Raw genomic sequence first — 26,219 nt, 5'->3', positions numbered from 1 at the left:
TTAAAAAAAAAAGACAAAACGTTTTTTTTTTTTCATGGGCATGTGTTATATTATCATTATTACATATTAGAACTTTTATTAATAATAGTGAGGTTTTTTTCTTCATAATGGGTATGTTTCTGTCTCATCCATAGTTGCACGCTAGACTTTCTCTCACTTCTACGGAGCAATTCCCCTCTGTTCCCCTCAAAGACCACTTCTTCTCCCAGAGCACACCTGTTGGACTGGACTTTTTGGGCTGGCCTCATTATGCATTTATTTCAGGTAAGGAACATTGACATTTAAACCTGCTATACACTGCACCACAACCTTTTATTACGGGACACAGTTTATTGACTTCTTAAATCTTTTCTTCAAGTCTGAGTGTCCTTTAGTTTCCTCCAGGGGGCAATGGTTTCCTTCATTCTGCAACCTTTGATAACCCTCTGTGAGATATTTATAGTTTTGTTTGTGACAGTCGGAGCCCAGAGACTCACAGATGTCTGTGATGTAAATTTATTGTCTTTCATCATCAAACATGGCCCAGTTTGTTTGAGATACCTGGACATAATAAACCCGAGGAGGTCTTAGCTCAGCTGCAGCCGCAAACAAACAATACATCTGTGAAGAGTGATGAATTCCACCTACAATGTGCAATTTCTTAAGGAGAAGCCTTATTCAGTCGTGTGTGCACGTATCAGGAGCACAGAGGCTATCTTTGTGCGGTAATGCATGGAGCGTGGAGCTCAGAGGCCCCCAGTGCTGATCCTCTCCCTTTCTGCCTAACAATCCTGCTGATTATTTCTCACCCACTCACTGGCGCCAGGCCTTCTCTCACTCACTCACTCACTCACTCTTTCTCTCTTGCTCTCTGAGCATAGAGGTAGACCTGGCATGGGCTTATAAACCCCCCCCCCCCCCCCCCCCCCAGCACCACCACCCTTACAGACACTCACAAATGTACACTTTTAAAAGGAGACTTGGATTTAGAAAATCGAGTTGAGAGTTGAAGTGAAGCCTTTGATTGTAAGCTACTATAAAATAGACTTTGGCTGACCTTGAGTTGGCTGTTTTGTTTGCTTGCTGTTGCAAGCATTATGTTTCTATGATCAACATAAAAAACCCTGACTAAATCTGAGCCAGTTATACATTTAAGTGTGCATTTTGCTCTGGATCTCTGGTCTGAACTGAGACTTCTTGATCTTTTTTTTTTTACTTTTGTTCTGTTTTATTTATGTAAAATATGCCTCCCACTATTGATGTCTTATTGCCATGACATGCTCTGTGTGTTTTGCAAGGCCTCTGTAAATGCCTTGCCTTATGTAATATGGATTCCTATGAGGAGAAAGACACAATAACCTCATTTTGCTCCTTGCTGACATCATGCCCACTCTACAACCTTTCTGTACACTGCATGACAAGCCAATGCAGCATTCCTATTGCGGTTATGCAAATATAGAACTTGAGTCTTAGTTTGTATTTTGAGTTCAGGAGCACTTCATGAGAGAAACTAACACCGATACATGCTGCTCTCCACAGAATCAAATCTCAGCACACCAGCACAAGAGGCACATGGACAGGTTGCTCCTCTAGGTGAGTTTACTCCTTCTGAAACCCATTATGAGCCTGTACTTTCAAACAATGCCTGCGTGAAATTATTGAAGGGACATTCAAACCTGTTTGTTCGACCTAATTGCATTTATAACTGTTGTTTTTTTACACATTTTCTTGTGCATTTTTATGAATACTAATATGACCATTAGTTTGTTGGCTAATAGTCCAATTGGATTTTTAAGTGTGTGTGATGTAAACCAGGAGATGTATATATACTAGGCTCAGTTACTTTTTATTTATAATATTTATGATACTTATTTATTTTCTTTGAAGGCCTATTATGCAAAATTCACTTGTACATAAAATGTAAACATAAATGTGTGTCGGTAGTGTATGTACACAACCACCCTATAATGGTAAAAATCCACCCACTCCTCTTTTGTTAATCCTCATAAATCAGAACAAGTCGTTTGCAGATTGTAGCTTTTGTGAAGTCACACATGCACATATGCCCACGACTGCTGACGGACTCTGCCCTATTAGCATAGACCCCCAACCTTAGTGAGCACACAGTCCGCCATGTTTATCTCCTCGCCAGAGCATTTATCAGCAGCATTCAAGTAAGAAATGTATTCTTATTAAAGGGATAGTTCACTTTGAAATACATTTTTGGTATGTTTTAGCTTACCTCAAGGGCATCCAAGATATAGGTGTCTTTGTTTCCGCAGTAGTTTTCAATTTTGATATTTTTAGGTCTCTGTGCATGCTCTTTGAGGTGGTGACCATAGACCTGCATTATATGACTGACAGGCAAGAACGGTTTGACCTAAAAATATCAAAATTGAAAATACTGCGGAAACAAAGACACCTACATCTTGGATGCCCTTGAGGTAAGCTAAAACATATCAAAAATTAATTTCAAAGTGAACTATCCCTTTAAAGTTACTAAAGTTATTTTCTGTTAGTAATTCATATTAACAGCATATGTAGCAGTAGGTACTGTATTTTACGCTGCTTTCAATTTAATACACAGATCTAATATACACATGCGATTTCTTTACTTGGTGTTCACAGACATAACCAACTGTGTTTATGTGAACTTTGTGTGTTTTTGACAAAACCTTGTGTGGAAGAGAAATTCGTGTAATACCCACGGGACGTGCTGTGTGATATCCAGCTTTCTCTGTGCGTGCTTTGAGTGTGTGTGCTCTGAAAACCATATATCAGAAGTTTAGACTGATATGGCTTTAAAACGCATGCAGATAATAAACTTTCATGATGATGAAGAACTGCAATGTCACGTGAGCGTGGGCGGGATAGAAATGATAATCAAAAGCGAACATATGTTTTGTTAGAGTATCTGTAGCCGTACAGGCTCCACCCTCTTCTGGAAAAGCAGCATGTTTTTCCTTTCACTCAAAAATGGGCATTTACAACATGGTACAATAATTGATCTGTGGGAGCTGAAACTTCATAGACACATTATGGGGACACCTGAGACTTATATTACATATTGTAAAAAAGGGTAAAAATAGGCCCTCTCTAATACTGCTACTGCTTCTAATAATAATCATATTATTATTATATATATTTTTTTATTTTACACTGTTTTTCTAAACTTTTGAACTTTTCCACGGATCCCCAGACACTAGTTTGAAAACCCCTGATCTAAACCAGTGGCAGGTCAGATCTGTCATATACAGGAATGTGAGGAATGTTCCCCTGAGTTTTATCTTTGTTCTGCCTCCAGCTCCCATGTTATGTAAAGTATAGTCCAGCTGCAAAGGTTCACCCAAGTCAAGATTCTTAAGTTTGAGTCTAATGAGAATGGCCTCACACAAACCACATTCCTTTCTATTCATAGTTTCCAGAGATTCTGAGCATTTCTGTGGAAATCAGATCAGCGTGCTGTGCAAGCACTCTTTGTTTGTGATAATTTGTGTACATTTTTGGGCTTGTCATTTATGTGCGATCTCAGCTAATTATGGGTTAAATTCTTAGAAGGTGTTTGCAACTCTCGACATCGCTAGTGCTCTCTCCAGGCGCTGTCTTTTGGTTTACTAACAGCTTGGCTTTAACAGGGGAGGAGGGGGGCTCAAGGGGGGATTGCAGGGGAGGAGGAAGGCGGTTCTTTTCAATGCCAGAGCAGGCGTTTCGCATTGAGTCATGCGAGTCGTATGAGTCCTCCTCCCCTTAGACGATCCCCGGTGATGCCAGCCTGTGACTGTATGCGTGTGCGCTCGCGAGAGAGAGAAGACTGATTGTGTGCCTGGGCGTCTGTGTTGAGCCGTGAGCTCTTTGAGACTGTGCATCCAAGAGTGAAAGTAAAAGAGCAGGAGAGCGACTGAGGAATGACAGAGGAGGGCTGAAGCTACGCCACATCCACGAGGCTCTGAGACTCGATTTTGGACCAGACACCTGCCTGAAGCGACGCCACCCTTCTTCCTCTCGCTGTGCTTTCACATGCGCACCCAGCACAGTGCCGGTGAGGTGGGCGTCCCGCTGGCAGGAGGTGGCTGCAGTGGTGGCAGCTCAGAGCAGTCACCTGGCTCTGACTCAGGCTTTAGCCCCGCTCTGGGACTGGCCGGAGGGGTTAGAGCAGTGCGAGGGGTCATGTCCCATTACTGGAGTCTGGAGAGCCTTCACTCCACCAACGGTAAGACTCTCTCACATTTGGACCTCCAATGTCATAAGTAGTGTGTGTTTTGCTGGACGTTTTGAGCTTGACGTCACTTGACACTCATGCAGCGAGTGACATTCTGCCTCGGTGAGGTTTTTGTGACTGCTCTTGTTCATTGTATTGCAGTCTTTCGGTCAATGTAATGACATTGTCTTGGAGGTAGCTGAAAGAGCCACTGTCTCAATGCAAATGTAAACACATGGCGTAGCTGCTGCTCCTGCATTTAGCCTGTCAAAGCAACAGGAGTCTGCTTGCATGTTACATGTATAGAAGAAACGAGTTCTAGAAATCGAGCTAGATTTGCTGGTGGCCATGTGGGAATCGAGATTAAAGATGATGCCTTGCTGTTGAATGAAGATGTGCCACTCTCTTTTCGTCTGCATCCTGCTTAGGTTATTGCATTACTGTCACGGATGTCATCTATTGATCTATGTTCCTGCTGGCTCGTAATTGGTTAAGTGGTAATGTTGTGGAAGGCTCTGTCAAGTGAGCCAATGTGTATTCTAGATTTAGATGGATTGCTTATGACTGAAGTGACGGCGTTACCTGCATTCAGCAGTTGCACATATTCCCTTGCAGGATATTAATGTGCAAAATTAGCATGCTTTGAGCTTTTCCACACCTTAATGTGGTAGTATCATGTCACATCAGCGTTCATGTAAAAATATTCAGCCTGATATTCAGTACAACATGAAGAAGCAAGTGAAAGCATAGGCTGTGTTAAAAATATTTGAGGGGAAACCAACACTGCCCCTTTTGCGTCAGTGAACAGAGCTGATATATTGATCAACGCAAATTCTTCAGGTTTCCTTTCTAAGAATAGAGCAACTCTCTCTTTCTGTGCTGGCATTACCCAATACTTCCGTGCGCCAGTGGCCGTTTAGTAAGACGAATTATGTGAAATGAGAAGAGATGCCAGTTTGAGCAGTATTTTGGTCTCATTAATATGTTCTCTCAGGGTTGGCATGGTGACAGACAAGCCAATGACCGCCAGCCTAGGTAGCACCGATGTCTCAAACAGCCACCGCTACCCACGTCAGCTGCAATTTGGATGTTTTTCTCATTTTCTGCTTTGTCCTAAGAGAGATGGGATGTGACTTTTCCTGTGATGGAGGGAAATAAATCGTGCACTGTGAGCCGTGGGCAATAGCTACAGACATTTCAAACAGCGCTGTCACCTCGTCACGGTTCGCTGACCTCATTACAGCACTCATACACTGTCCGTAGCTGATCGCAGAACAGTTGGAGGAAGAAAAAACTGGAGCGACACGTGAGAAACACTCTGAACTGAAACTTTCATAAGTTTGAACATTAATAAATGGTTAATGAGAGTTTGTTTACTAACAAATCCTAATTTCATGGCATCCCTAGACTGACAGAAATGGTTTGGGTTCAAGCCAGACTGGACCTGTAGCAATCAAATGTTCTACACCATCCATTCACTGAACTAAGAGACTATCTGCCCTAGTGTTGGGCATCAATAACTGTTTTTTAGTGTAATTACTGACTGGGAGGTCGCAATATGTACTCTAATACCTGGAGAAAGTATGATGTCATGACAGCACCATGTCTATTTTGCACTTTTAATAGCTCTCCAAAGAATTCCACCGGTAAAATATTTGCAATTGAAATGCATGTGAAAACAAATATGGAATGCCTTTCAATAGAGTTACGATATTTACCAGAAGGGCCTAACATAGCTATGTTAGCCAATCAAACTTGACCCATTGATTTGTACGTGTAAGTTTGTTTGTAATGTGTAGTTAAAAAAGTGTTATTAAATTGTTACCAAAATAGTGTTATCACTTTTTTAAAAATATTTTTGTTATAATATAGTGACCTCAAAAGGTATTTAGACATAAAATAAAATAAAATGAATCTCAATGCATCATAGAATAAAATCCAAGTACCATTTATTTTAATGATGGACAACAAAAACACTATTTTCAAGCAAAACATTTGAGAATAAAAGAGCTATGTTTGTTTAATACTTTGTATCTAATATAATGACATACATTCATTTGTAAGTGCATCAAAAAATCCTAAAAGAAGGTGTCATGGTTTCGACAAAAATATTAAGCAGCACAACTGTTTTCATCATTGATAATAATAACAGGGCTGCCAACTCTCACGCATTCAGCATCGGAATCAAATCACAAAATTGAATTGTGACATTTGTGTCAAGCAATAATAAAAACAGTAGCCTACCAGTCATTGTACAATGTAAACATTATAACATGTTGTCACTAAGCTTAATACATTTCTTTTTAGTTACCAAATGTTTTGACAATCACAATACACTTATTGTTATGCAAGTTTTTTTCTTTTTCTTGTTTCCCCTCTATAATGTCAATGCAGGCACCATGACACATTTGACTCCATGAAGGGCTTATCATGTACTTTCCTGCGTTTACCTGTGTAAAGGTCGCCTGAAAGTGCAGATGCGCTATAGAACGGGCAGTCTGCAGTGGAAACAGTCTCACAGGATGTGTCACCACCACCACTTAAAACCATATTATGCTTCTGCAAAGCCTCTTCTCTTCTGCTTTCATTATTTGTGTGAAATGCACGAGCACTTCTCACTTGTCTCGGAGCCAGAAATAGAAAGTCTCAGTTCTTCTCAAAAGCACTTTCATTAAAGTCTTGAGTTTCTATGCTGGAAGAGGAGCAGATGTGTGTCCGTATTATCCCTGGGGGGTATTTTGTCTTGATTGCAGAATCTTGTGACCGCCCAGTGCGAGCCAGGTTCAAGTGATAGAGAGAGAGTTTGAAGTTTCTAAATGAATGCTCGTTGCTTAATTTTCATAAATGATTATTCCTCACCAAGAAACTGAATGACACGCCATTTAATGGTTAATTCAGCCAAATGTATTACACTAAGCTACGCCTTTGCTTTTCATAATCCAACAATTGCTCTGCTAATCCGGTTAACATGTAGACGGAACGGGGGGTTTGCAGCCCCTCAGGCACTATTACAACTGACGGCAATAAAACAGATGGTGTTTCATTCACACCTTTTTACATAAACCACAATTGTACAGCTCTGCTGTATGCTAGCCTCCTTCAGGCATGCTCTTTCCCCATTCTGTCTTATTTTGGTTTCTGCTATGCAGAAAAGATGTGAAGAGATAGATGGTGTTTGACAAGACCTGTTGTGAGTGTTAATTCTCTAAATAGATATTTAAATGAGGGCAACATCTCTACAGGTTTTTACCATTTACATTAACTTAGATTTTAAGGTTCTTTGATGGTTCTTTTTAAGCATTTCAGGTGCAACAAAAACATATAGAATCATTTTACAGTTCTTCAGTTGGTTTTATGGTGTTACATTATGGATTTGAATGGTTTATAATTCATAATAAAATAAAAATAAAATGTGGAAAACTGTATTTTTGGGGAACATTGTGGAGTTCTCCTATGGCATCGGGCTGCACCTGCTGTATATATCAGCTTCGTGTTATCACTGTTACAGTGTTTGTTTGCAGTATCTAATGTGACTCAGTTGCTTCTCTGTTTGAGGTGTTTTGCTCAGTCTGCGGGTGAAATGGCACTGCAGTGTAATCGTACATCCACAGCGACAATAAACTGAGTCCCTCACGGCCTCATCGATACCGCAGCACCGACCAGAGGAATTCCCACCATTGTGTGAATGGCTCCGCTTACCTCTCACAAAGTTCACACTGTGTTGAACCAGACAGCTAAAATGAAACATTTTTGGCTATATTCTAACTTATAATGATATCAAAGCTGTTTTGGAGTAGCAGATTCACCCTCAATTTCACTGCGGTCAGGATGTCATTTTCCCACCCTAATTCCGTTCTTCATAGCCACTGCATAGAGGGAGACATCATCGCTGCTGTGAAATCATTGTGACACATTTCCATTTTCTGTGAGTTCAGGGGGAGATTACAAACACTCCTCCCTCTGTTTGGGTCATTTAATAAACTTTGATCCTGTTTGCAGGGTTAGTAATAATCTGCAGTCTATACAGATTACTGTTCCAGACTTGTGTGGCATTAATATTATTCTGCCAGCAATCACAAAGTCAAAAGAGGGCAAGTGTTTTGCTGGTTGAGAGTGGGAAAAGACTGCAAGATCACATTCAAAAGAAAAGGGCAAGGACAATGGAGCCTTGACATGGTGAAGGTCCTACTGTTCCACTGATTATATGGTTTTATGAAGAACGTGTTTAAAAGTTTGTATATTATTTTGGCTAATTTGATAATGTTTTAGTACCAATAAGTTTACAAGTTTAACAGTCCATGTGCGTTAGCTTTGCATCTATGTGCTTGTGTAAACACTGACAAAGTTCGCTCTTTGACAAATTTGGTTAAATTGATATTTTCTGTTACCAATAAAAATGTATTATATATGTAAACCAATCTTATACATTTTTAACTAATTAAATCTTGCTTGTTATACATTTAGCCATATATAAACCATACTTCTAACAGATTAAATTGAATTGTTTCACAATTAACAGATTTGTGCTGATTCTATGGATTTTTTCAAATACGATTATTTAAATAAATTCAAGTACATGCAAATAATTATTAATATATACGATTATTTAAATCAATTCAAGTACATGCAAATAATTATTAATATATGCCATGTTTAATGTTTGAGATGTCTAGGACTGCCTACGACTAAAGATTTTTCTAGTTGACTAGTAGTCGTTCATTTAAGCAATTAGTCGACTAAACTATTTATTAATAAGCCAAATAAATCATAATAATGAGCCTTTAATTGCCTATATATAATACACCGCCTAAGCAGCGCTCAAGTGCACACATAAAGCTTGCCCACAGCACACCGACAAAAGTAATGTTTATGAATGTGTCGTGAAAAAACAGCAAGGAGCCTGTCTAAACTTTTTAATAATTTATTGATGTTTTCTTAGTTTTCAGCTGCAGTGATTAAGTTGACAATGCTGACTTGTCATCTCCACAGTAGTGCCTATATGCACGTTTCATACGGATTACATAGGCTAATATTTCTTTTCCACTTGAATTGGTTGTAACATCGCTTGACGTTTCAGACTTTCTATTGATATATTTCTCATGTCTGTGAGGCAAGTATACACTGAGTTTTGGTTTCTTTTTTTTACGCGCTAAAGTTCACAGACATTGAGACGGCAGAAAGCACATCCTGTTTGTTTTCTTTTTTTTACAAAGGCACAACATTTTCGTGTTATTGTGAGTTTACACAAATAAAAGTAGGTCATTACAGTTTCGAATGATGTATTATCTGTATGACCAAAAATGACGGAGTATTTTAAGTTGAAAAAATGCAAGTGATCGCGCCGGCGCCTCCATGTCATGCAGTAAAGCGCACTATATTTCAGCTTCCACACTCCGCAAAAACACTTGGATATGCACCCAATAATAGCGCATATTAACGTCAGAGCGAGCGTTTCAAATGATAAGCCATATTTGAGGTCAATGAATGAAAGGCGGGTGTTTGGATTTCCTGCCCGACATACTGTAATTACCACAAAGTACCGCCGTTAACGATCTGTCCCTCACGGACTGCGTGACTTCTCTAGTCTCAAGTTTTTTTTCTTATGCGACTAACCGACTAATACACTTTTCGTCGACAACCTCTTCTAGCCCACTTACGATTAGTCGAATATGAGGGGCAGCCCTATCGCTTGAAGAGTGTACTTTTCTTTTCTTTGTTAACATATTTTCTGTCGAAGAAAAAGTTTAAATGGGACGCATTGTAGAGCTTATCCTTTGATTCCATTGGATTCTGCAGATTTTCCCTCATAATAAGGGCACAAGAATAGTAGGGAATATCATACACATTAGTAGTTAATCAGTTAGTCAGCCATAAACTTGGTTCTTTGAATACTAAACAGTGAGAGGAGAAGACAAAACCAGATGAAGGCTCTTTGCCCTCCATGTTCACCTCAGCCCTCTGTTGACTGTCTGAGCAACACTTTACCCAGAATTCCTCACCCATCGTCACTCTGCCTGGAGTCCATCAGCTGTCCCTGCAGCTTAAGTGGACGTCAGTAATCTTGCCAAATACTTTTTCTGCTTAAAGTGAGGAATATCATGCCTCTTTAATTTGTCAGTAAACGACGTGCGCCTGTTTGTATCGAGTATAGTTTATCAGTTCCTCAAGTCTGCTCTCAGACAGGCACCAGCGGGACTGCCAGACTAAGCTGTGCAAGGCACAGGCTGCTCCTTTCTATAGCATGGGTCCTGACCGCTTCTTCCTCTCAGGAAATGTGTTCTGAGCCTAACGTCAAGCTACCTTGTACTGTTTTGTTATATAAACCAAATTAAGTGTGAGCATGTGCATTGTGTCTGAAGCAGGATAAAAGATACTAAAACGGTTAGGGTTGGTAGGAGTTTGTAATGTTTGCTATTAATTTGATATTTTCTTCCTTATTATGATGGCTTCTGCAAGAGGGAGGGTAAGTTATTTTGATTAAAGATTCTAAGGGCACAAGAAAACTAATGATGTGCACGGATAAATCCTTTATAGCGAATAATGCAAAAAATTGTCATAGTGACTAATACTTTTGCTGAAACCATGATGCATTTCTTTCAGGATTCTTTGTTTAATAGAAAGCTCAAAAGAACAGCATTTATTTGGAATGAGTGCCATAAGTGCCTCGTCCAATCAGTTGTATTTCCAAAATCAACTAATAAGATAAACTAAACCGTGATGGTCCCAGGCTTTTATTTTGAATGTCAGGTCCACGGCAGACACACAATTGTCAGATGACTTTGGCGTGGAGTGAATGTAATACTCGTTGACTGGATGTGACGTGGAGATTCCTCACACAGGGCCGGCTGTCTCTTCTCTGATACACAGGGAATGTCAGACTCTGCTGGGCTAAATGTTTCCCAGTGAGGATCTTATCTGTGACTCACACGCTATCTCTCTGTAGTCAAAGACTCTTAGCATAACTCTTCATTATAAGTGCTTATCTACAGCTAACTGATTAGCTAACTTTAGTTTTTTTCTGTTAGTCTAAACATGTTTAGGCTGTTATGTTCTTTCATTCATTCATTTGTCATCATAACCTTTGACCATTACCGTTCAAAAGTTTGGGGTCGGTAAGATTTTAGAATTTTTTTGAAAGAAGTCTCTAACTATCACCAAGGCTACACTTGTAAGTATATGTAATGTAATTATTATGTAATAATGTAATTTATTCCTGTTATGCAAAACTAAAATGTCAGCATCATTACTCCAGTCTTCAGTGTCTTATGATCTTTTAGAAATCATTTTGATATTCTGATTTGCTGCCCAAGAAACATTTTTTTCTTATTATCAGTGTTGAAAACAGGTGTGCTGCTTAATATTTTTGTACTGTGATACATATTTTTTTCAGGATTCTTTGATGAATAAAAAAGAACAGCATTTAAAAAAAAATTTTTTTTTGTATAAATGTCTTTAGTGTCCCTTTTCTTAATGCATTCTTGCTGAATAAATGTATTAATTTCTTTAAAAAAATGATGAATGAAAGAATGAAAATTCTTCCCACACCCCAAACTTTTGAACGGTATTATGCATTAATATTTGATTAAATAAATACAGCCTTGGTGAGCATAAGAGACTTATTACTTGGTAGTGTATATGGTTTTCCTTTTAAAAGAAACTGAAGAAAATCATAAGACCGATCATGAGATTATAATTAGTTGTTCTTATTAATATTTAACAATAAAAATAATTGCACCTGCTAAAGTACCCTAGTTGGAAATCACTGGGTATCAATATTCATATACCATGATATGCACATGTTTTTTATGTTATGGGTTCGTTGACTTTTTAACTCTCCACTGAGATGCGGACCTGGCCCTGGTCTCACAGCACATCTGCTCCAATGTCTCATATTGAGTTATGTGCAAATATCAGCACAAATGTTTGAAAATTAGGCATATTCAGTGCTTGCTTAGCTACTTTTCCCCCCCTCTTGTTGGTGCAGCTGACCTGTGTGTTTTATTTTGATTCGAGGGGGATCCATGAGCCGCCAGTGTTCAGAGAAGCTCTCATTAAAGCCATCCTAAAAGTAGGCTACATGTGCAAATGGACTCTATGATTTGCCTCGGGTCCTGCAGCTCTGATTCCAACAATATGTGGGTAGTAAGCTCAGTGGTTTGCGAGTTTTTCTCATTGTAATGCTGTGGTAATGTGTTTGGTTTACTTAAACACAGCATGATTTCTCCTGGCAGGCTATGACAGCTCTGGGACGTTTTGCTGCTCAGAGCTCTGATCTGAATTTGAATAAGACACATGTTGCTGTTAAAGAGGTGGAGATGTGTGCGTCTGGCACATTTGTTTCAGGTGCTGCAGTACACCTATGCTTATGGTTTATAAAAGCGGATGCACCTTAACAGTTGATTTAAATATTCTACTGTCGTACACCCCGACCCGCTGATTAAAAGGTTAGAAAATAAAGACAAATTGAAATGACAAGCAAATAGAGCACTCATGTTATCGATTTTATGCTGTCTGTTGTTCAAAGTAAATGTAGGACACCGTTGGAGTGTTAAAATAGAGTCAGTCATGTGAACATGAGCTGATGAGTTTTTTCTAGAAGGGCCCTTTGGGCTTATACATCTGCATTGATTCCTGTGCCACTCAAAGCCAGCTTCTAAACCATCTCTTTAAAGTATATTACACTGAGTTCACCTGCTTTGTGAACTCTGTTGCACTCACATGCGCAAAAGAAAAAAAGACACGGTGGTGCATTGAAGGAACTCTTTCAGGAAGAGTGTGTGATGAATATGGAATACAATATGTAAACAAAATGGGCCCATGGTTTTATGGTCAAGGCCTATATTGTTCCAAACCTGTGTGACTTTCTCATGAAAACTGATATTTTGTTTATAAATATCTGTTTTGTCCATACAATGGAAGTCAATAAGGTCCAACGTTGTTTTAGATGTTATTATTGTTTTTATAGCTTTTATTTTTATAATTTTATTTTTTAGTTGAAGCTTTATTCATTTTGTTATGTGCTTATTTTTAAATGTCTATTCAGCTTAATTTTATTACATTTTAATTTGAGTACTTTTACTTAAACATAAACTTATTTTATCTCAGTTAGTTGCCAAGGCAAAATTCCTTAATTTTTTTCATCTAATATTTGTATTTGATTTTATTTTATTTCAGCTTTATTTTAGGTAATGAAATATGAGTCATACAGGTGTGGGATGATATGAGGGTGAGTAAAAGATGACAAATTATATATTTTGGGTGAAATTTAAAATCACTTTAAGTAAATTCTACTTTGGCTCTGTCCCAAATCATACCCTCAGCCCTGTGCTGTCCTCCTCTGTATCCACATTTTGATGATGTAATGCCACTTAGACTGTTGGGTAACAATCCTTTGTGAAGTCCTGCAGATGTTGATTTCGGACCCTGCATGGCCACAAAGGGGGTGCTCATGAGCATTCATTTAACCCATAATACCAGTAATGGGACACCCTGCGGCATTGTTGGAATTCACAGATAGGCACAAGCGAAGGCCACAAGACCACTACTCCACATTTGGTGCTTGGTCAAAAGCGACAAGCTCAAAACCTTTTAGACCCAATTTACACCTGTATTCAGCGTTGTCTATTCTGATCCGATCGACCCAAATGCATCTTAATACCAGGTGTAAACATGGCCTAAGACAACATCTATATTTTTTAAATTTGTTTATTTATTTAACAGGGACAATGCAGTCAAACATAGTTACAATACAAATCTTGTAAACTGTAGTTTATAGCTAATGCTAATTTTCAACTCCTGTCCCTGGTTGGGCTTTTCTAAGTACATTAGAAACAGATATAAAACATTCAAATTTCGAATATCGCAAAACCCTCCATTTTGCGTTTTCTTTTTTCTTTTTTGGCGTATACCTACCAACGCAATGTCATTGCCACAGAAACCAATGCAGATATTCCAGAAATATGCCAGAGCACCATGGGACACACAAATCGGATCTGAACAGTTGATTGAACATACACAATGTGGACAGTCAATGATTTTAGATCAGATTCCAATCGGATACACAGACTGAGTGCATTATTGTAAAAGCAAACCTCTTCTTTAAATTCAGGTACTGAGTCAATCACAGATAGGAAAAAATTTTTTTTTCAGGTGAAAAAGTCATATTATGAAATATTATTACAATTTAAAATAACTGTCTTTATTTTATTTTAAAGTATAGTTTATTCCTGTGAGGGCAAAGCAGAATATTCAGCAGCCAGTCTTCAGTGTCACATGATCCTTCAGAAATCATTCTAATATTTCAGGATTCTTTGCTGGTTGCACTGGAACAGCGTGATTCATGTGAATGCAACTCAAACTCGGGTTCGCATTTGTTCAGGAAGTAAAGTAACGTGTATGCTTTTTTGCTGATGATGAGTCTTTAGTTCAACAAAACACATTTAGGGAATGACAGTGGTGACAGTGGTGAGTGAGCGTGAGTGTAATTGTGCAGAGTGAGTGCAATCAGAGCGGCAAAGTCCTTCATGCGATGCACATACAGTAGACGCAAGTGTCGTTCACTCTGCTGCGCATAATAGCTCCAAATTAATAATAAAACACAATATATTGACCCGCGTTCTGTTTTCTCTAATGCGCCGTGCACGTTTGTGATGATGCAGAGGGCACCATGAACAGTCACATGGATTCGGACCGCAGCAATGTGAAAAACCCCATAAGACTAAGCTTTTAGGCTTTTAGATAGCATATGAATGGCATAAACTTGCTCCCTGACTGAAAGGGAAACCAGCGAGGAATGAAGTTCCATTTCAAAACCGATGTGACCTCTGTCTGAGGTGAAGGGACTACGTTTTTATCTTCTCTCAATCGTTTGTCTTCGTTCTTCAATGTTCTGTGCTTACTAATGTTGTTTTTGATGAGTGTTATAATGCAAGTTAGTGTCATTTTAGAACTAGGTCTTAATCTTTAAAGTGCATGTGGATTAGGCTGAGTGGAAGTCTTCGCCTGCATGGCTCAGAGGTGAATTTGTGCGGTCGGGTGACTTTATCTGAGGATGTGGACTTATAAGGAAGCAGGTCAGTGCGCATTCACTGTCCTGCCTGTATGATCAACTCCTTAAATTACCCTCAGCGGATCATACATCATATATAAAGATATATATATGTGTGTGTGTGTGTACATGCATGGGGCCCTAACATGGTAAACTGGTTAAAAACATGCACGAGTTAACACACTCATGTGCATGGATGTTCACACATCTCTTCAGGGTTTGATTCTAGACTAGATACTAGTGTTTTTTTTTTATACACTCAAAAGGTAGTTTTTTTTATTATAGGATTATTCCAGGTTCAAAACAAGTTAGACTCAATCGACAGCATTTATAGCATGATGTTGATTAAAAGCCCTCATCATTCCCTCGGGTCATTTTGTGCCGAAACAAATTTTTCTTTTTTTTCTTTGAGTATTCATTGGAGTGGTCCAAGACCCAAGGACTTTTGTTGCACTTGAACCATGAATACACCGTTTTATTTTACTGGTTTCGGGGAGTTTAGGTGGTTGGAATCAATGGAATGCAAGGAATACTTCAGTATACATAGAAAACCCCCAAAAAATCCTCAAAATTAAAATAAAAAATGTTAAAACTTTACCTAAAATATATAATGTCTTTAGGACCCAGCGAAACAGCTCATTTGCTCCATATAGAGCTATAAGACCATCTAGTGGCAAGAGTCATGCAATATAATGTTTTTTTTTTTCAGATTTGAGCTGGTTATTACAGGTATTGTAGTTATTCTGAATTTAAGTTGAAAGAATGTGAAGAACATGCTTGAATTCAGTGTTGGGGAAGTTACTTTTAAAAAGTAGTGTAACCCGTTACTCGTTACTTCTTTAAAAAAGTAATCCGTTACTTTACTTAGTTACCCCATATAGAAAGTAACTTTTTACGTTACTCGTTACTTTTACGTTACTTTTATGTTGCTTGACTTTGGGCAGAACCCAATATCTGTTCCTAAATGTATAGGCCTACATAAAGTTCTACTATGCATAATGCCATATATAATGCCATAAATGCATAATGGATTTATCAAAAATTTTAATATTTATGAAGAAATGCCGGTTAATGGATAGGCATATGCATGGGCGGCGCTAGGGAGGGGCTAGAAAGAAAGCCCCCAAGAAAGACCAAAGCACCACGTTAGCACCCCCAAAAATCATTTCTGGAAGTAATTATATTCAGGCTGTATTCTATGGAAGTCCTGAACCGTATGGTGAAGAAAAAAAAAAAGAAAACTTATCTTGTTATTTAGACATAATAAGGGGACATTCTAATCTGCATTAAGCCAAATTAAGCGTTCTTATAATGGTTTTCTATGGGAGGAAAATGCTTAACGTGTGAGTAAACACGTTGCGTTCATATTCTGGGCTCATCTGATTTTTTTGTACATACATAGTATAGACTTTATTATGATTTTAGTATCATAATGATTAATAAATGCACGCACAATTATCCGTGAACTTGATAAATGTTGCAGATATGTTTTACTATGCACGTAAACAAATGCCTTTCAACTTATGTGTGCAAAATTCAGAATTAAATGAATGTGCAGCAATATACAAATAGAGAGTCTGTAGGCCTACTAGCCTACGTGTTGTAGCCATTAAATAAGCGCATTTAGTTTCATATTTGTTAAAATAGTATAATGTCATTTTTTTCCATCTATGCTGATTATGAAAAGTGAACAGCGCGAGTAAGATGGATGCGCAATATATCGGGAGACATTGAGTCAATCAGACATGATTTTGACCACTTCATTAAGTTTTGTTTTGAAGAAAGCCTTTCTTTAAAGCGAATTTCGTTTTGTATAAATTGTATCTTAATTTGAATCAATTTATTATCAACCAAATGCCTGCAAGTAAGAAGCAAATATAGGAGACAATATAATCATGGAAGCGCCGGCGTGGTCACTTGCATTGCACGTGAACTGGAGCATCTCATCATAAATTAACCGAAACTCAACGTATAGAATTTAAGCTTGAAATGTCTTTAAACGAAACAATTCAAAACGAAAAGAAATAGGCTACTCTCTGATTATGTAATCCATTATGTGCATTTCTCTCTGGGGGGTTCACTACGGAGATGGCGATCGCGGTCAAATCTATCAAATGACGGAGATCGAAAGTAACGTTGCGCCGAATTGAAAAAGGAACTACGTTTCGTTACCAAATTTTCAGTAGTAGCGCGTTACACTACTTTTTACCCGAAAAAGTAGTTACGTTACTGTAACGCGTTACTTTGTAACGCGTTACACACAACACTGCTTGAATTATATTATTTATTGATAAAATCTAGTAATTTCAAGGTGGATAAAAATAATATATAGGCCTACATATAATTTTAGGACTTTTTTAGGAAGGATAACAAATCCAAGCGAGATGAAAGTAAGATGTAAGTAAAAGATGAAAGTAAGATGTGAGGAAAGTAAATGTATTGCATTTTGCATTGGGGACAATTAAAATATCCAGTGAATATTTTAGTGTTGTCCCCATTGCAAAATGCAATACATTTATACAAATAATGCTTTCAACTTCTATTAATCATAGCTGTGATGGCATATCAAGTATTGGGATCATATTGTATTAAGAAAGTCTCCTGTTAATGCAGTACGCCAGATCTCCTTCAGATCTGTGCCACAAAAAAACCTCAAAAAGAAACCCCAAACCATGTCCTGCTTAAAAGAAAACAGCCCTGTTGCACATGAACTCAGTTACGGGGCTGTCCTAGACAGGGTTGTTTGGGTTACCCCACGGTGACTGTCTGACTTTGGGCTCTGAGTGAACTATATTTGATCTCATCAGCCCATGTGTCCCTGGAAATGCTGAACTCTGCTGACATGTGCTGTCTCGTATGCTTTGAGCCACACTTAACGGCCGATAAACAAATCAGGACGATTTCATTCGCTTGTCCGTCTCCCTAATCAATCCACTGGCTCAACAATTAACCTACATAGAAGAGCATGACAGGATTACCACATTCATTTTCACACGTACAGCTTTTCTTGTAAATGACAGCAAATCTTCTGTGCTTTAGGGACATATTCCCCCAAGGATCCATTTCAGCAGCTGAATTTTGACGTGAAGCCACTTTCGCCAGAGTTTCGATACAGATTACATTCTCAGTTACATCTTTACGATTTAAAGCAGTATTGTCATTTACCTCGATTTCATGGACAGTGCCCTCATGCATCGCCAGAACAGTGGATCTTTCCAGAGGTGTAAATTTAAGTCTAACTCCATTCCCTTCCCATCCATTCATTATGAATGAGACAGGAAGAGAGCTTCTTGTGGCGGCCAGGTCCTCTCTTCCTCACTGGTTTACTGCACAGTAATAAATAATAGCAGTCCTGTCTGTGGAGAAACCAGCCAGCTCTGGCAGCAGTGTTTCCAGTGCTTTAAAAACACCAAATGCATGAACGGGGGCACATTAATGCACCACTGTGGATTCAATAAGCATCTCAACAGTTTTACTGGAGCATTAAAAGTGAAATTTAGCTGCAAGCTTGTTGTTATGGTTCCCTTAAGTGTCTGCTAACAATCTGGAAACCATTGGGTTGGTTAGAAAGCTTAGACATGATTTCAGTTATAATGACGAGTGCTTTGGTCACTTTTTTATGACAGAGTCTTTTCTGTTGCTCTTCATTATTGTTTTTCCTTTGACATTAGCTATGTTTCCATCATTCTTTTTTATGTGCATTTTGAAGAATCGCATCAGAAACGAGTGATGGAGTGATAAATTCCCTTCATTCGCAAAAAAGTTTTTACGCTCGCTTGAGGTGGTTTTTGACTTGCGAAAAAGAGTCAATGCGAAAAAGAGTCAATGCGAATAATGGGAGATGGAAACGCATCAGCCGAATAAATTCTGACGTAGCGAATATTAAACCCACTTGACTAATCGTCTGTTTCCGCTGTTCTGTTTTATTTACTGTTGGTTAGCCTACTACTAGGTTACCAATACCACTGTCATCCGCTCGAACAACTTGATGAAAACGCACATAATTCGCATTTGTTTTTTTAGAACTGAAAAACACATGACGTGCGGAACTGTCGGATATGTCTGTCTATCCTCTATCGTATGCTTACGGTACATAGGAAAGCAACGGAAAACAGCGCAGTGGAATGCAAAAATGCATTCTGTGTGAATGTCCCCCTAATGTGCAATGCATGCCACAGGTTTGGCTGTTTCAAGCTTGATCAGTGTGGTGTGTGAACCACATTCTCTCAGTATGTTCTAGCCAGCTGTTAATGAGATGCAGCTAATCAAATATTCCAACTGCTAATTAGTGGATTAATCCTTTTATCTAGTGTGACCATGCAAGTGGAGGTCATTAAATTTCCTGGCTGGGAAAACGGTTGTGTAACCTCAGGCTCCCTGTGGTTAACATTTAAATCTCATATCTTAACTGTTAGATGCTAAATCTAAAATATACTTCTGCATTCTAATAACAAAATATAACTTTGCTATTGAAGTAATGGCTATATCTGACAAATGTTTAAAATTTATATTTATATCAGGGTCCTAGAACAGGTTTTTTTTATTGTGCTTGATGCTAAAGACCCCCCAGATATGATGATAGCCTTAGGAGGGGCTCTTTTACTAAAATGCTTTGGTCACACTTTAGATTAGGGTCTAATTCTCACTATTAACTATGACTTAAAAATTCCTATTTTAATAGTTAGTAAGGTAGATGATATGTTTAGGTATTGGGTAGTAGGATTAAAGGATGTAGACTATGGTCATGCAGAATAAGGCATTAATATGTACTAACAAACAGCCAATATCCTAGTAATATGCATGCTTTTAAGCAAATAGTTAATAGTGAGAATTGGACCCTAAACTAAAGTGTTACCAAAGCTTTTATATGTGTGGGATTATAAAGACACATTGTTAATGGAAATTAAATAATTGCAATTAAATAGTTAAACCAGCTTTTAGAAGAACGGATTCTGTAATATTGCCCTTTTTGAAGAATACATTTAATTTATTTATTTGTTGTTTGTTAAACATTTTATAGTTTTGTAAAAAGCTAAATGAAAAATTCTGTATGTTATCCTTTTTGATTTTTTTTTTTTCATGGACCTCTCTAGCACCCCCTTGTGGCTTCCTTCAAGTCTCTTGACACCCGTTTGAAAACCCTCTGGCCTAGAAAAAGCCATTTTATTCCACAGAGTGGGCCACATACTCAGAGGAGGCACCATTTTGAGATCACATATCATATTCTTGTGCATTAAAATACTGTTTTAAGATTTTTGGTTGTTCAATCATGGGTCATTAATTAAGTCCAAGACCACTGTCATATTGCCCATTACAATATAATCAAAAATGACTTATTGCCCGATTTTTTTTTATTGTGAACAGAACTAATTATGTCTAAGCGTTTTTGTATATTTTCATTTAAATACACTCATTGTCATATTAACAAACACAATATTATCCCAAGATTAAGTTTAATCAGTGTTTGAGTCGCGAGACCTCAAATGTTGCTGAATTGAAACAGATTTGTGCTTTGCTTTCCAGCGTTGGTGATAACCGATGGATCGCAGGATAAGTCTGGCCTTGCGGATGAGGTGGGGAGTGAAGATGACCTGTACAATGAGTTTCGCAGCTCCTCCAACCGATTTGGACACCCAGGAGGAGGAGGAGAGCAGCTGGCCATAAATGAGGTACAACATACAGGTGGTCTGTGTTACTTTGTGTCTGTGTTCACAGATCATGGTTCTGTTTCTCTGTCAATGGCAGGGCATTCACTTTCCCAAATTTTACTCATAGAAGCATATTCCTTCCAACCTTTAAAGGGCCGGTACGGTAGTAGTGCTGCACGATTAATCATATCGCAATCGCGATGTCAAGCCTATGCGGTTATATGATGCAAAATGCTGCGATTTTATTTGAAATAAACAAATTAGGTCTGTTAACGCAATTAACGCATTATCTGTTAATTTTTGTCATCCTTTGGCTAGTGTTACATGATCCCGTGAGAGAATGAGGCGCGTGTGAAATCCGCCACGTCTCTGTCAGCAGCGGCTGGTCTTAAAGGGACAGTACCCAGTAGCCACTAATTATCTGTGTCATTAAAGTTAATCAAAGAACAAAGGGAACAGAGAAAAACACTCACTGCTCTTGACTAAAGAACTTATGTAACTTTAATAAGGATTATTATATTATTTATAATGTTTGCAGCGCAGACTGTTGAACGTAATTCAATGTCTGTATATGTCCTACCTGTTAGACAGGAATGTCCAGACATTTTTGTCCTGACATCAATGGCTTATTGATCATTATAGGTGTCATTATTCATTTAGTTGTTGTTGCTAGTTTGAGTTGAGAAATACACATTTCAGCATTATCACTAATCTGTGTGTGCATTTTCCGTGAGAACCAAGCAAGTTCCCTCATGAAACCATTTGTTTATTATATCGCAATTGCATATCGCAATCGCAATTTTGACCTCAATAATCGCAATATGACATTTTCCCCCAATCGTGCAGCCCAAGCCGGTAGGTTGCGTTTGAAACCCAAGGACTTACAGAGCCAAAACAGAACGTGTTTTTGTATGAAGATAACTGGTTTCAGACACGCTTCCAAGGCTCCACTTTAGTTTGGGATGTGCTCTTTATTTAGTGTTTATACATGTTGAAATTCAGTCACTGTAATTTAATAGTCTACTACCCATCTGTCTCTCTCCTGAGGCCTGAGACCAGCAGTATGACCTGCTGCCACTCTCCTTCTCCCATCATCTTCAGCATGAATGAGGGTGAATTCGTGCTGTTATCTACAAAGAATTTCAGAGAATATGCAGAGTGCCAGAGTTTGATATATGACTGTTTGGTATAATTATAGAAAGCCGCTCAGTAACTCCATGCAGCATTTTAGTTAGAAACAGCAGAAAAATCTAATCAACGTCCAGGCCTCTGGGAGCTTGATGTGCACTGAGCTGCACAGAAGCCCTGTGCTGATGCTGTTGTTATTGTTTTTTAGCACTTCTGTCCTGGTAAAGAACCCAGTAAAGAGTAAACAGGCAAACTTAAAGTGTCATTGTTTTACTGCGGAGCTAAGGCAGCCCATACTGCAATTTTTTTAAAAATATATATACTGTATACTGTATATAATATATTGCCAAAAGTATTGGGACACCCCTCCAAATCATTGAACTCAGGTGTTCCTATCACTTCCATGGCCCGAGTTGTATAAAATCAAGCACCTAGATATGCAGACTGCTTCTACAAACATTTGTGAAAGAATGGGTCGCTCTCAGGAGCTCAGAAGTTGCCAACTTTCTGCAGAGTCAATAGCTACAGACCTCCAAACTTCGTGTGGCCTTCAGATTAGCTCAAGAACAGTGCTTAGAGAGCTTCATGGAATGGGTTTCCATGGCCAAGCACCTGCATCCAAGCCTTACATCAACAAGTGCAATGTAAACCGTCGGATGCAGTGGTGTAAAGCACGCCGCCACTGGACTCTAGAGCAGTGGAGACGTGTTCTCTGGAGGGACGAATCATGCTTCTCTGTCTGGCAATCCGATGGACGAGTCTGGGTTTGGTGGTTGCTAGGAGAACGGTACTTGCCTGACTGCATTGTGCCAAGTGTAAAGTTTGATGGTGTGGGGTTGTTTTTCAGGGGTTGGGCTTGGCCCCTTAGTTCTAGTGAAAGGAACTCTTAATGCTTCACCATACCAAGACATTTCGGACAATTTCATGCTCCCAACTTTGTTGGAACAGTTTAGGGATGGCCCCTTCCTTTTCCAACATGACTGTGCACCAGTGCGCAAAGCAAGGTCCATAAAGACATGGATGAGCGAGTTTGGTGTGGAGGAACCTGACTGGCCTGCACAGAGTCCTGACCTCAACCCGATAGAACACCTTTGGGATGAATTAGAGCGGAGACTAGAGCTTCTTGTCCAACATCAGTGCCTGACCTCACAAATGCGCTTCTAGAAGAATAGTCAAAAAATCCCATAAACACACTCCTAAACCTTGTGGAAAGCCTTCCCAGAAGAGTTGAAGCTGACATAGCTGCAAAGGGTGGGCCAACTCCATATTGAACTCTACGGATTAAGAATGGGATGTCATTAAAGTTGATGTCCCAAAACGTTTGGCTATATATATATACTGTATATTCAACATATTTCAAAAATACAATTGGTAAATTTTTTCTACCAATACGTCACATTTAAAGAAACTCTTTATTTGTTGTCTACAATACGTGTATACAATGAACACATGAACATACAATGAACAGAAATGAACATACTTTACAATGTTCAAAACAAAACAACAACAAAAAATTGTTCAGGAATAGTTCATGACCAAGAGTTGAAGGTTTTGCCTATGCAGGTGGTTTTAATGTTGTGGCTGATCAGTGTATTTTAAAATGCAATTTTAAATGATGGATACAAAATATAGTTTCGGTCTCTAGCAGGCTAGTCCATCCACATTTGCATTTAGCCTAAATGTAGGCTACTGTAAGATTGGAAATGTATTTGCTTGCCCCTGAAGAAATGAACTTAATTTTTTGTCTTATTTTGCACTTCTAATGTACTTTTTATTATTTCAAGGACATTTGGAAATAGTTTTACTAGAAAACCAGACAAAAATACTGATTGTTAGCTGTTTTGCAGTGCAACTACCCAAAGACCATTAAGAACACCTTAGCTACTGCATAGCAGCAACCTGTCAACCAACCACAGTGATCTAGCAACAAGCTAGAAATTCTTTTACATAGACAAGCACAACTCTCTTTTTTTTTTCTAAAAGTTAAAATATAGTTTTAGTGTTCATTACCAGTGTGTTGGGGAGAATATTTAGTTTCAGTGTTGGAGAGAGTGAGTGATTGTTTTGCTTGTGCATGTGTCAGAAAGACAGCTGCTGATTTGAAAGGAAGACACTGTGACAGTGGGGATGAGGCTCTGCGGCCGAGAGAGAGAGAGAGAGAGAGAGAGAGAGAGAGAGAGAGAGAGAGCGAGAGAACAGAAGGCTGATGGAATCAGAGTCCTTTACTAATCCCATTAGTTGTGCACACATTGATGCACGGGAACGAGACGAGTGGGAATTACTGCGTTAATCCTACCTCGCCGACACCGGCCCGGGTCAGGAAATGAAAGCTCAAGAGGTGTCTGGCACCTCATGCAGCCTTTAATTAATATCTTCAGCAGCACTAGCACTGCCTTGAGAAGACGAACAGGACGTGCTTGCTTTTAGACGGGAAGTGCAACTGACTGGCAGTCGGCTCGGCCAATGGAGACACGCCAGGATAGAAAGGATGTATTGTGCTGCATTCTCTCGCATCCCTCCCCCCACCGTTGCCTCCCTCCTGCTGCCACTAAATCCGGCCTCCACTACTCTGGTATCCTGGATACGCTTCACAGCACCGCCAGCCGATTGGCTGGGAAGGATAAGAGGAAAAAAATCCGGAGCAAAAACAGAAGTCAATTCGGGGAGATGGATGCATGGTTTTTGCTAGTGCCGCTAAGCACAGATGCAGCAACCATTTCCACCCCTCAGGTTTGCTTTTTGCAAAAGAGACGGTGAAATGAGAAAGGATTCCAAGTGTTTTAATCAGATCCAAGGGAATTAAAACGGCCGTGTGTTCAAGCAGAGCAGGAGGACGAGAGCGAGGGGGAGGCAGCGGAAGGAGGACAGAAGGAGAAAAACAGACAGGAAGGGACAGAAAAAAGCATAGACGGAGAAGAAGAATACATGGAGGCGGAGAGACGCATCCACCCCTGCTCCTGACATCAGCAGCGCGCGGGGAAAAGATTGAGGGGAGCGACGGACGAGGAGGAGGAGGAGGAAGATTGCGCGCACGCGAGAGAAAGAGAGAAAGAGCGAGAAGGGAACGGAAAGGAAGTGAGCAGGTAACTGTGGACGTGGAGGCTCTTCCCCCTCCCCCTCACGCTTCACAGAGAACACAGAGCGGATCCGGCCGACACACTGTGTGCCGTCGAGCATTCGCGGCAAGACCTCTAGGCGAGGGGGCTTCCGGCGCCATGGCTCGCGGAGGCCAGCGAACGGCGTCTCGGCAGGGCCTGAGTCACTTCCTGTTGCGCTGCAACCTCAGCCCGGAGGCCCAGAAGGTGGTGGTGTTCGTCATCATGATGTTGCTGGTCATCATCAACGTAGTGCTGATGTTCCTGCTGGCCTTCCAGTAGAGCGCAGCCGCAGTGAGGAGAAAGAGCGAGGGGAGGGGTGGAGAGGAAGACGACGGTGAGGAGGAGGAGGAGGGGGAGGGAAAGTTGGTCCCTCTCGCTCACTCGTGGATGGGTTTTCGGGATGCAGACATCACAGTGCAGGTAACCAGAATGGGTGTGTGGTTGGCGGCATTCAACCAGAACTAATGTGCTGAGATGGCACTGCATGAATTATTCACCAGCCCGTAACCACTCTTGAGTGGCTTGTAGGGGTCAGTCTTTGATTTCAAGTCATCTAAAGGGCTTCTTTAGACGTTTTGTAAGCTTTTGTGAGTATGTTTGGGTGTTTATGTGTGGGAAACTTTGAATGACTGTGCTTGTTTTTCTTGTATAACTGTCAGCTTGTGCCTTGAGCCCATGCGAGGCGTTCTTTTATGTGTCCCAGAGGGATCTGCACAATCCTTTTGCTGGCAAGCAGGACTCTGCAGAGAAAGAGGTCACACAGATGAGCTTGACACGGTTATGCTGGGGTTATAGCTCAGTAGTGCAGCATGGCGTCTCGGTGAGGAATAATATCCAGAAGGAAATCATTTGGCCAATGCACTTGGCATAGTTTTGGGTCAGCAAAGAATGTTCTGTATTTACTCTGATAGTGGAAACATGTAAATACTATAACTGACATGCTAATTGTTAAAAACCTTATTCATTCATGATCAGCATATTTTCATTACTTTTTGTTATATGTGTTTGCACAATATGCTCCAGGGCTTTTTCCTGATAGTGTCTTCAAATAAACCAAGAAGCGGTAACTCACAGGCTGTGAAGAGGAGGCACATGGGAAAGTATGTGGGTGTGTCGCTAGG

General features: G+C 39.6%; 1 protein-coding gene across 9 annotated transcripts in view; it reads left to right on the top strand.

The window, feature by feature from the left end:
- The window catches only part of arhgef4 (Rho guanine nucleotide exchange factor (GEF) 4), an 89,306-nt gene that overhangs the window by 53,753 nt on the left and 9,334 nt on the right, over positions 1-26,219 (top strand). For 5 of the 9 annotated variants that reach the window (XM_056257007.1, XM_056257010.1, XM_056257006.1 and 2 more), the window contains 3 exons: positions 135-264; positions 1,519-1,572; positions 20,748-20,893. In XM_056257007.1, the coding sequence (XP_056112982.1) occupies positions 135-264; positions 1,519-1,572; positions 20,748-20,893 (330 nt within the window). Of the gene's footprint in view, positions 1-134; positions 265-1,518; positions 1,573-3,728; positions 4,190-20,747; positions 20,894-24,617; positions 25,519-25,666; positions 25,686-26,219 lie in introns of those variants that run through there. The other 4 variants (XM_056257011.1, XM_056257012.1, XM_056257013.1 and 1 more) reach the window with 4 other exon arrangements.

The sequence above is a fragment of the Rhinichthys klamathensis genome, unplaced genomic scaffold (genome assembly GCF_029890125.1).
Source record: "Rhinichthys klamathensis goyatoka isolate OS25496 unplaced genomic scaffold, OSU_Roscu_1.1 h1tg000134l_1, whole genome shotgun sequence".
NCBI lineage: Eukaryota > Metazoa > Chordata > Actinopteri > Cypriniformes > Leuciscidae > Rhinichthys > Rhinichthys klamathensis.
This window is presented reverse-complemented; position numbering and strand designations above follow the sequence as displayed.